General features: G+C 44.1%; 1 protein-coding gene across 3 annotated transcripts in view; it reads left to right on the forward strand.

Annotated features, from left to right (window-relative positions):
* The first annotated feature begins 2,588 nt into the window (after window positions 1-2,588).
* Window positions 2,589-12,053, forward strand: part of LOC110493150 (voltage-dependent calcium channel subunit alpha-2/delta-4) — a 96,872-nt gene continuing 87,407 nt past the window's right edge. For all 3 annotated transcript variants that reach the window (XR_016487562.1, XM_021567396.3, XM_036952286.2), the window contains exons 1-2: window positions 2,589-3,984; window positions 10,704-10,785. Coding sequence is in view for 2 of the 3 variants with exons in the window: in XM_021567396.3 (XP_021423071.3) it covers window positions 3,335-3,984; window positions 10,704-10,785 (732 nt within the window). In the remaining variant the exon portion in view is untranslated. The remainder of the gene's footprint in view (window positions 3,985-10,703; window positions 10,786-12,053) is intronic.

The raw sequence follows: 12,053 nt of genomic DNA on the forward strand, positions 1-12,053 counted from the left end.
GTTAAAAAAGTTTGAAATATCCAATAAATGTCATTCCACTTCATGATTGTGTCCCACTTGTTGTTGATTCTTCACAAAAAAATACAGTTTTATATCTTTATGTTTGAAGCCTGAAATGTGGCAAAAGGTCGCAAAGTTCAAGGGGGCCGAATACTTTCGCAAGGCACTGTATGCTGTTTCACAATATCATACTGGAACTATACTGTAAAAATAGCTAATCAAATACATTTTTAAAATGTGTTGGTGCTTGATGCTGCTGTGAACCGTTACTTGTATATCTTTGTTGATGAAGCGGGCATCAACCTGGCCAAAACCCAGCACAGTGGGCGGAACCTCATCGGCCAACGGGCGACCATCCAAGTGCCTGAACAACGTGCGGGAAACATTTTCATGTGCGCAGATATCTCTGAAGATGGTGTGGTAGGATGTAGGCAATTACTTGGATCCTACAGTGCTGCATACCTCATTGTGTCTCTCAATAAAATTGAGCTGGCCTGTCAAGGTGAAGAGGTCACCTATGTCATTGTATGGGACAATGTCAGGTTCCAACATTCAGAAGTGGCTTTTTCAGGACCTTGTCATTTAAAGATAATTCATAAAAATCCAAATAACTTCACAGATCTTCATTGTAAAGGGATTAAACACTGTTTCCCATGCTTGTTCATTGAACCATGAACAATTAATGAACATGCTCCTGTGGAGCAGTCGATAAGACACTAACAGCTTACAGACGATAGGCAATTAAGGTCACAGTTGTGAAAACTTAGGACACTAAAAAAGCCTTTCTACCAACTTTGAAAAACACCAAACGAAAGATGCCCAGGGTCCCTGCTTATCTGTATAAACGTTCCTTAGGCATGCAGCAAGGAGGCATGAGAACTGCAGATGTGGCCAGGGCAATAAATTGCAATGTCTGTACTGTGAGGCACCTAAGACAGAGCTACAGGGAGACGGGGCGGACAGCTGATCGACCTCGCAGTGGCAGACCACGTGTAACAACACCTGCACAGGATCAGTACATCTGAATATCACACCTGCGGGACAGGTACAGGATGGCAACAACAACTGCCCATCAGTGCGCAGACTGTCCGCAATAGTCTGAGAGATGCTGGATCAATTTGGAGCTCATCCTGACATGACCCTCCAGCATGACAATGCCACCAGCCATACTGCTCGTTCTGTGCGTGATTTCCTGCAAGACAGCAATATCAGTGCTCTGCCATGGCCAGCGAAGAGCCAGGATCTCAATCCCATTGAGCACGTCTAGGACCTGTTGGATCGGAGGGTGAGGGCTAGGGCCATTCCCCCCAGTAATGTCCGGGAACTTGCAGGTGCCTTGGAGGAAGAGTGGGGTAACGTCTCACAGCAAGAACTGGCAAATCTGGTGCAGTCCATGAGGAGGAATTGCACTGCAGTACTTAATGCAGCTGGTGGCCACACCAGATACTGACTGTTACTTTTGATTTTGACCCCACCTTTGTTCAGGGACACATGATTCCATTTCTGTTAGTCACATGTCTGTGGTACTTGTTCAGTTTATGTCTCAGTTGTTGAATCTAGTTGTGTTCATACAAATATTTACCCATGTTAAGTTTTCTGAAAATAAATGCAGTTGACAGTGAGAGGACGTTTCTATTTTTGCTGAGTTTATATCTGAAAATAACATGGTTGTTTTGCATGAATGATTGTAGAGGTTGTCGTCATTGATCACACCTTTTATTACACATTGATTAGATATTATGTAAATTCTAGGTTTTCTGTCAGTTTTGTTGTGTATTGCCTAATGTCAACTGTAATGCACTGTAGCATATGCGACTTTTAGCACTTCTAAGGGCAATTTGAAACATCTCTGCATTGTTTGTTATTGGCTAACTGGTAGTCAAAACGACTACATTTAGAAGATATAGAAGATATGTTGTGTTTTGGTGATTAAACCAATGTTCTCATTACATTTCCCAAACTATTATTTTGAATCAATGTTTGTGGTGAGAGATTTTTACAATCCAAATGAATGCACATCGATAGGTTTTTAATGAAAGACTGACTGGGTTACAAGTGTGAGCTGTTTGACGTTTTGTACTAAGAGTTGTGAAAATGTACCACATACTTGTGAAAATAGTACCAAAGCGATAAAAAAAAAAAATCATAAAGGTGTGTGTGTGCGTGTGAGTGCGTGTATGTATCTGAGCATGCTGTGCATTTGTGCCGTGTGTGTGTTCATTCGGTAATGCTCCCTCCTGCTTAGTGGTGCTCCTGTGCCAGAGTGCCACATTGCCAGAGTGGCCGGGCGGGATTTGGCTTGGCAAGCGTGTTTATGTTGGAGGGGAGTATCAGGCTTCATTAGATATCCCAGTCCAGCACTGCCTTTGCTAAAAAAACGTTGGGGCTTTTATTTATCATCCACTGATTGGATGGACAAGAGCCTGTCTCCAGAAATCACTATAATCCTCTTAGATAAAACAAACCCCTCATCCAATCCTCCGCTTCGATCCCCCCTCGCTCCCTCCCTCCTCCTCTCTACTTTCCCTCCATCCACCCTCCCTTCCTCTCACTCTCCTATCCCCATCTCGGTTGGGGTGGGGAGTTTTAATCCAACTAGGTTACGCCCTAAATTTGATGACAGAGTAGGCAGCGTCGGAATGCCGACAAATCAATGGCTGCTGCAAGCCTCCCTCCCATCATTTTTCTGTGGGTTATTTTCATCTCGTCGTTGTCAGTGTGACTGGTCTGTGCATAACCTGTTCATCTGCTCTGGTATTCCAGAGACCAGGAAGGGATCCTTCACCGCCAGGATGCAGAGAGGAACTACAGTATCTAGATCTTGTGTATGACCACCATGCAACTTTTGATGAATACCTCTTAGAGTGTCGTCTTCGTGGTTGATCGACGGGTCACAGTGATCGAAACAGTGCCTCTTCATTGTGTCATGTTGGAGTGTTTTGAGCTTCTCAACTTCTAACACTAGAAGGCAACACTTCTAACACCAACAGGAGAATGCTGTAGTGCTTTAGGATTGGAAAAAGGAGAGGTTGGCCTGTGGTTTTGAGAGAATGAGAAGATAACGAGAAAGACTTGGGGGATGACAGAATCCCGACTGCGGGTATTTACGGACTCAGAGGAGGACAGTATTCCGGTTCACATATTCAACACAGTCAAAAATGACGTCATGGGGCTTCCACTTCCTTTAGCCGACATGAGAACACTTTCCCCCACAGACTCATTGGGATGTTCCTCGACACTTTCCTGAGGCTTGCTGATCCTGAGGTGCGTTGTCGTTGTTTTGTTGTGTGCTGACTGAGACATTGGAGAGGAGCCATAGATACCACCGGTACAGATGTCTTCCTCAGGCGACACAGTGGGCCCAGGCAGGATGGGACTACTACCCAGGGCTGACACAGTGGACCCTTACAGGATGGGACTACTACCCAGGGCTGACACAGTGGGCCCAGGCAGGATGGGACTAGGACCCAGGGCTGACACTGTGGGTCCAGGCAGGATGGGACTAGGACCCAGGGCTGACACAGTGGGCCCAGGCAGGATGGGACTAGGACCCAGGGCTGACACAGTAGGCCCAGGCAGGATGGGACTAGGACCCAGGGCTGACACAGTAGGCCCAGGCAGGATGGGACTAGGACCCAGGGCTGACACAGTGGGCCCAGGCAGGATGGGACTAGGACCCAGGGCTGACACAGTGGGCCCAGGCAGGATGGGACTAGGACCCAGGGCTGACACAGTGGTCCCAGGCAGGATGGGACTAGGACCCAGGGCTGACACAGTGGGCCCAGGCAGGATGGGACTAGGACCCAAGGCTGACACAGTGGACCCTTACAGGATGGGACTAGGACCCAGGGCCGAGCCAGGTGGAGTAACAAACAGGCTGGGACCCAGAGGGACTCCAGCGGGGCTGAGGCTGGGCCTGTGGATCCTGTGTTTCAGCTGGTTCTGCTTCACTGCTCACGCTCAGATGAAGATACCACCTGAGACGTGAGTAGCCCCTTAGTGTTATCATGTAGTACTGCTCACCTCCAACAGTCTCTCCTTTAAAGTTTCTATGCATACAGGCTACTGAGGCTTTGTGTGTCAGCTACACCTCAGATGTGGAGGCACAAGGGGGCTAAATCTATCACTTGGTGCAGTGGTATTCTTACTGTACTATCTCAAAAACATAATTCCCTGTTGGTCCAGCACTGTGTGATATGTAGCAATCCTCCAGTTGGCCTTTGATGTTGATGAGTCTCCACAGTTTTATCAGCAGCTTGTCACCCTGAGATTGACTTTTACAGTACCCTTCTAACAAATGTAATTGTTGCACTTGGAAAAATGTTGAGGAAGCACATTTTCTGACCAGCCGAATCCAGCCATTTATAGTAGGGGGACAAAAGTGTCTGCTAAAAGGCATATAAGGAGGACAATTTCTAGGTTGAACCTCTATTCCAATACGGTCTGTCTGACTGACTGGCTGGTTATTGTTGTTTATCTGCAGTCAACTGCTGTTCGGTTTGTTTCAAGGCCTGATTACACATTGACCCTGATTCCTCTCTCCTCTGCCTCCGCTTCACTCCCTCCGCTATAATTGAACCCCATCCAACTGTCACCAAAATCACAGCACCTAAAAAGGTCCCATGAGCCAGGGAGATTAATCACGCTCGAGTCCCACACTCTGCACTCTGCTTGTCAGCCCGTCTGGCCCTGTGTTCACATTCATCTCTCATCCCACCATATTAGGGGACAGTGCCAGCGGTCAGCCAGGCCAGTTCCACAACATGATTTGATGTGATGTGATTCATCATCCGGCGTCAAAGCCAGGATTTTTTCCCCCTCTTGCTTTCAAAATCCAGATTTTCTCAACTTGTGGGAATTCAGCCACCATTTTACTTTTGCTGGAAGAGTACAAACATCGTCATCGGGTCACTCAGTGTGCTGATGTGACGGAGTGTTTGTCACGTGGTTTACTACATTACATTTTGCTTCATCCCATGTGGGACAAGGCGAGCCTTGTCTTTGTGATAAAATGCATTGCAGTTTCCCCAAGGCACAATGGGGAGTGCTGACTATTCTGCGCTTGTCTGTGTTTCTGTAGATTAGATTTTGTAGGCTAATACAGGGCTGGCGTTGGACAAACGGGATATTCTCCTGAGCTTACATACATTTAAATCCTTGAGTCAGGCCGAATATCATATTGATTGACCCAAAGCTGTCTCGCTCTTCAAAGTTGCCAACAGCTTATTGCTGGCAGTTCCACTGGCTTTTAAGCCAGTGTGTTATAGATAAAATATACTTGACCCACTAACAGGAAACATTTGGCATAGGACGTCATTGTCTTGCTTTTGCAACTAGTAATACATCTGACCATGATGAAACGAAAGACGCCATAATGACATCCTTGCAACCGGTTTTGCCAACCAAGTTAGTTTTTTACCAAGAAGCATTTCTCCCATAGGCTGCCAATTCCCAGTAAGCAGTGGTCAGTTCAGTCACTGCCAGTGGCAGGAAGTGGTCCAAAGTGCCGGTCGTATGATCGATTGACCACTGTTATTTTGCAGGACTCTGCCCTCACCCATTTGGGCCGGGCCAATAGCCAGGGGTATCTCACCACATTGGTAGACAGATGGTCATGCAGACCGGAGTGTGTTGTCAGAGGAACCTCCTGTGAGCAGACCTGCATGTTAACTTGTACCACACTGGGTCCATCACTGCCTGAAGCCTCAGCGGGACTGTGGTAGTCTGATCCAAGGTGTTATCACTGCAGACCTGGATTTGATTTGATTTGATTTGAACGGTAGTTTTAACTGTGCTTTGCGGAAAGTAACTATTTTTCCCGGGGGAACCAACAGGAGGGTGACTCCAACTATTTGAAAACAGATCTCAGAAAGTGACTACTTTTCAAAACTATATTAATACAGATCTGAGAAAGCTAAAACCTTTTAAAAATATTTTAGTCCAGATCACAGGAAGTTACTTCAACTAATGGCAGGGCTGTATCTGGAACTGCATGCTGATGATATAAATATAATGAATAGAGCACACACAATCTCATATACAGTGCCTTGCGAAAGTATTCGGCCCCCTTGAACTTTGCGACCTTTTGCCACATTTCAGGCTTCAAACATAAAGATATAAAACTGTATTTTTTTGTGAAGAATCAACAACAAGTGGGACACAATCATGAAGTGGAACGACATTTATTGGATATTTCAAACTTTTTTAACAAATCGAAAACTGAAAAATTGGGCGTGCAAAATTATTCAGCCCCTTTACTTTCAGTGCAGCAAACTCTCTCCAGAAGCTCAGTGAGGATCTCTAAATGATCCAATGTTGACCTAAATGACTAATGGTGATAAATACAATCCACCTGTGTGTAATCAAGTCTCCGTATAAATGCACATGCACTGTGATAGTCTCAGAGGTCCGTTAAAAGCGCAGAGAGCATCATGAAGAACAAGGAACACACCGGGCAGGTCCAAGATACTGTTGTGAAGAAGTTTAAAGCCGGATTTGGATACAAAAAGATTTCCCAAGCTTTAAACATCCCAAGGAGCACTGTGCAAGCGATAATATTGAAATGGAAGGAGTATCAGACCACTGCAAATCTACCAAGACCTGGCCGTCCCTCTAAACTTTCAGCTCATACAAGGAGAAGACTGATCAGAGATTCAGCCAAGAGAACCATGATCACTCTGGATGAACTGCAGAGATCTACAGCTGAGGTGGGAGACTCTGTCCATAGGACAACAATCAGTCGTATATTGCACAAATCTGGCCTTTTTGGAAGAGTGGCAAGAAGAAAGCCATTTCTTAAAGATATCCATAAAAAGTGTTGTTTAAAGTTTGCCACAAGCCACCTGGGAGACACACCAAACATGTGGAAGAAGGTGCTCTGGTCAGATGAAACCAAAATTGAACTTTTTGGCAACAATGCAAAACGTTATGTTTGGTGTAAAAGCAACACAGCTGAACACACCATCCCCACTGTCAAACATGGTGGTGGCAGCCTCATGGTTTGGGCCTGCTTTTCTTCAGCAGGGACAGGGAAGATGGTTAAAATTGATGGCAAGATGGATGGAGCCAAATACAGGACCATTCTGGAAGAAAACCTGATGGAGTCTGCAAAAGACCTGAGACTGGGACGGAGATTTGTCTTCCAACAAGACAATGATCCAAAACATAAAGCAAAATCTACAATGGAATGGTTCAAAAATAAACATATCCAGGTGTTAGAATGGCCAAGTCAATGTCCAGACCTGAATCCAATCGAGAATCTGTGGAAAGAACTGAAAACTGCTGTTCACAAATTCTCTCCATCCAACCTCACTGAGCTCGAGCTGTTTTGCAAGGAGGAATGGGAAAACATGTCAGTCTCTCGATGTGCAAAACTGATAGAGACATACCCCAAGCGACTTACAGCTGTAATCGCAGCAAAAGGTGGCGCTACAAAGTATTAACTTAAGGGGGCTGAATAATTTTGCACGCCCAATTTTTCAGTTTTTGATTTGTTAAAAAAGTTTGAAATATCCAATAAATGTCGTTCCACTTCATGATTGTGTCCCACTTGTTGTTGATTCTTCACAAAAAAATACAGTTTTATATCTTTATGTTTGAAGCCTGAAATGTGGCAAAAGGTCGCAAAGTTCAAGGGGGCCGAATACTTTCGCAAGGCACTGTACTATTCCAATCTAGCTGACAGCCATATTTGATCTACACAATACATTTCTATCTGAACATTCGATAAATGTCCATTCTTCTCAATGTCCATGAACCCAGGTGTGTATAATCAAGTGAAACCAATAAACCAATGATATTTTGTACAGATAAGTATAAATAAGTTGTGACGCTCAACTACTGGATGGCTCTTCGACATGACACTGAACATTTATTTTATGATACTTGAAAAAACTGTAATTCAAAAGCCAATTGTAAACAATGCAAACAGCAAGTTGGACGCTTACACAGCAAATTCTCAAGTGTAATAAAATAAATAATTAACCGTGTTAAATCAACACCAAAAGTGTGAAGTCTGTGGACCCAAATAGACACTATTTCCCAGAGTGCATTGCCTTTCGAGTAAATTGTAGAGCTACCACGCATGACTATATTTGATACTGACAGAGACATGTTTGTTGCATTCATCCATTTTCGATCCTATGGACTTCACCAATTGAGTTCCTAAGCTCTTACATTTTTTTTTAACACAATGCCACACTAAATCAGGGATGGGCAACTTTGATGGGGGTGGGTGTCACAAGAAACCGGAACTCATCATGAGGGGCCACAGTTTTAGAGTTCCTTTTGTGCAGTTCTATACATTTTGCCATGAGGCAGAGAGAAGATTTTTCAAACTAATGTCATGCACATTTTTAGTTTTCGTGTTAACTCTGTGCAATTCGTCACATTTTAATATGATATTTGAATATGATATCTGAGTGAGACTGACTAGAAAATCAATGGGGGTCTAATCAAGGTCTAATTCGGCCTAGCTGGCCACTAGACTAACTTACCAAACAAACAGTTGGCGGATGCATTGTTACCTACCCTTACCACCTGGGGGTGGCCCATCAGGAAGTCCAGGATCCAGTTGCAGAGGGAGGTGTTTAGTCCCAGGGTTCTTAGCTTAGTGTTGAGAGTTGAGGGCAATATGGTGTTGAACGCTGAGCCAATGAATAGCATTCCCACATAAGTGTTCCTTTTGTCCAGGTGGGAAATGGAAGTGTTGAGTGCAATAGAGATTGCATCATCTGTAGATCTGTTGGAGTGGTATGCAAATTGCAGTGGCTCTAGGGTTTCTAGGATAATGGTATTGATGTGAGCCATGACCAGCCTTTCAAAGCACTTCATGGCTACAGACGTGAGTGCTATGGGTTGGTAGTAATTTAGGCAGGTTACCTTAGTGTTCATGGGCAAAGGGACTATGGTGGTCTGCTTGAAACATGTTGGTATTACAGACTCAGTCAGGGACAGGTTGAAAATGTCAATGATTACACTTGCCAGTTGGTCAAGCCATGCTCGAAGTACACGCCCTTGTAATCTGTCTGGCCCCGCGGCCTTGTGTATGTTGACCTGTTTAAAAAGTCTTACTCACATCGGCTACGGAGAACGTGATCACACAGTCGTCCAGAACAGCTGATGCTCTCATGTATAACTTCAGTGTTACTTGCCTCGAAGCGAGCATAGAATTAATTTAGCTTGTATGATAGGCTCGTGTCACTGGGCAGCTCGCGGCTGTGATTCTCTTTGTAGTCTGTAATAGTTTGCATGCCCTGCCACATTCGACGAGCATCGGAGCCGGTGTTGTACAATTCAATATTAGTCCTGTATTGACACTTTTCCTGTTAGATTATTCGTCGGAGGGCATAGCGGGATTTCTTATAAGCTTCTCGGTTAGAGTCCCGCTACTTGAAAGCGGCAGCTCTACCCTTTAGCTCAGGGTGGATGTTGCCTGTAATCTATAGCTTCTGGTTGGGGTATGTACGTTCAGTCACTGTGGGGACGATGTCCTCGATGCACTTATTGATAAAGCCAGAGACTGATGTGGTGTACTCTTCAATGCCATCGGAAGAATCACAGAACATATTCCAATCTGTGCTAGAAAAACAGTCCTGTAGCTTATCATCTGCTTCGTCTGACCAATTTCTTACTGACCGAGTCACTGGTGCTTCCTGCTTTAGGTTTTGCTTGTAAGCAGAGGGGATAGAATTATGGTCAGATTTGCCAAATGGAGGGCGAGGGAGAGCTTTGTACGCATCTCTGTGCGTGGAGTGAAGGTGGTCTAGAGTTTTTTTCCCTCTAGTTGCACATTTAACATGCTGGTAGAAACCCTCTCGGCGTCGGATCCTTCCAAGGCACCCGGACCTTCGTCCCCGATACCTCTGTCTCTTTCTCCTGCGAATGACGGGGATGAGGGCCTTGTCGGGCGTCTGAAGTAAATCCTTCCTGTCCGAATCGTTGAAGAAAAAGTACTAGTCCAGTACGCGGTGAGTAATCACTGTCCTGATATCTAGAAGCTCTTTTCGGTCATAAGACACGGTGGCAGAAACATTATGTACAAAACAAGTTACAAATAACATGACAAAACATACACAATAGCACAATTGGTTACAGGATCGTAAAACGGCAGGCATCTCCCTCGGCGGCATTCTTTTTAATGAGGTCGGGAGGAGCAAACAAATAGCATCACGCCTCATTCCATTTGATTTCCATACAACACCACATTGGTAGTCTGTCTGTTGAAATATAAAGAGAGAGTTCTATAGGTGCCTTAAAATCATAGCCGCGGGAAGTAGGGGTGCTTAGGGTGCTGTAGCACCCCCTGAAAAATCTGAATAGAAAATTAATAAAACAGAAGTAGTGCACTGGGCCTTTACTTTACTACTATTAGCAGACTGATGTAGCTGTCTGTAGCGGGGGCAAAAGGCTATGCTTAAAATCCAATCATGTACTTGAGGGGCACCTACATCAACCATGGACAGATTAAACAAATTTGGCATTACAGTTGTGATATTCATGGCCTTTTTTGGCACATGGGTCCAGTCTGGGTTTTGAGTGTCATGTAGACAGCAAGGCCAAAATCTTGATGATTATATTCTGTCATGGACAGGATGATAGATTATCTATCATCCCTCACTATCCATCACCTCTCTCTCTCTCTCTATCTCTCTCTCTCTCTCTCTCTCTCTCTCTCTCTCTCTCTCTCTATCTCTCTCTCTCAGGGTCCAAGATTGGGCAAATGTCCTTTCAGTGCAACTACGCGAGGCTACCACAAGATATTCGGGAGCTAACATTCTGCAAAAGGTAAAATATGGGTTTTATTTGGGGTTTGATCCCTAAACGAGAATGCGACCGAATTAACATCAACCATAGGACAGAAACAGCTCCACTTACCACACATATTCTCTGCCATTTCAACCCACTGATCACCATCTTCCCCATACTTTCCTTGTCTCATCACATGTATAATCTCATGTGGAGCACCATATTCTCTTCTAACGCCACACACTAAAAACAAATGGTTCTAAATTATATAGTTCCAAATAAGGCTTATTTGGTTGGTAACCATAGCAGAAGGTTGTTTTTCTGAAGGTTCCAAATGGAACCTGTATGGTGCTATAAATAACCTTTTCCTAAGGTTATATAAAGAACCATTAATAAAAGGTTCTATGTAGCACCCAAAAAGGTTATTTATACGTGGTTCTTTATAGAACCTTATAGAACCTTTAAGGATAATGGTTCTATAAAGAAACATTTTCAATCTCAAAAGTTAGTCTGGATTAGCGACCATATTATATTCTTAAAATGCCAGTGGATTCATTGTGTTTATTAACAAGTTGAATCAGGTGTGCTAGCTCTGGCACAGCTGGGGGTCCCTGAGGAGAGAATTGAGAACTACAGACGTAGTCAACTGTTTTCAATAGACACAAGGGCATACATCTTTCATAAGACACCCTCACTGGTCGTAGTCATACATACCATGCAATTGCACAACACCACAGATTACATAAACTGTAATGACACTCTCACTCACCGTTGAACAAAAAAAGTTGTGCCCAAACCATTCCCCAAAATATTCGAATGAGCTACTGTCCCTACATTTTAATTATCACTAAAAGAGGAAAGAATGCTTTCTTGAACTACAAAGAACCATCAAAGGTATGGTATGGTTCCACATAAAACCATCACCCTTCCCAAAGAACCCTTGAGGAACCCTCATGTTTTTGTAGAGTAGAGTGGACTGGAGTGGAGTCCAGGGAAGGGAGATACTTGGCACAGCTAGTGGCCCAGGGCAGCAGACAAAGACACACATGGTACAGGGCAGCTAGGCTACAAATGCGATCACACTAATATAATGTAGGAACCAGGAACTCTTTACCATAATGATAATCAGGATGTTGTGTCCTCCTGTACTTGTTTCAGATGGTCATGTCCCCATCTTGTCTTTACTATTTAGTTTGTTAGCTTGTCTCTACTCTTAGTTATAATAATTATATTTACATTTTCAACTACTATTTTATGGTATGCTGATGTAGGCTATGCTTCGTACTGGATCTACCTCAATATGTGAT

Source organism: Oncorhynchus mykiss, chromosome 2, assembly GCF_057628025.1.
Source record: "Oncorhynchus mykiss isolate SJ-2025 chromosome 2, ASM5762802v1, whole genome shotgun sequence".
In the NCBI taxonomy this organism is placed as follows: Eukaryota; Metazoa; Chordata; class Actinopteri; order Salmoniformes; family Salmonidae; genus Oncorhynchus; species Oncorhynchus mykiss.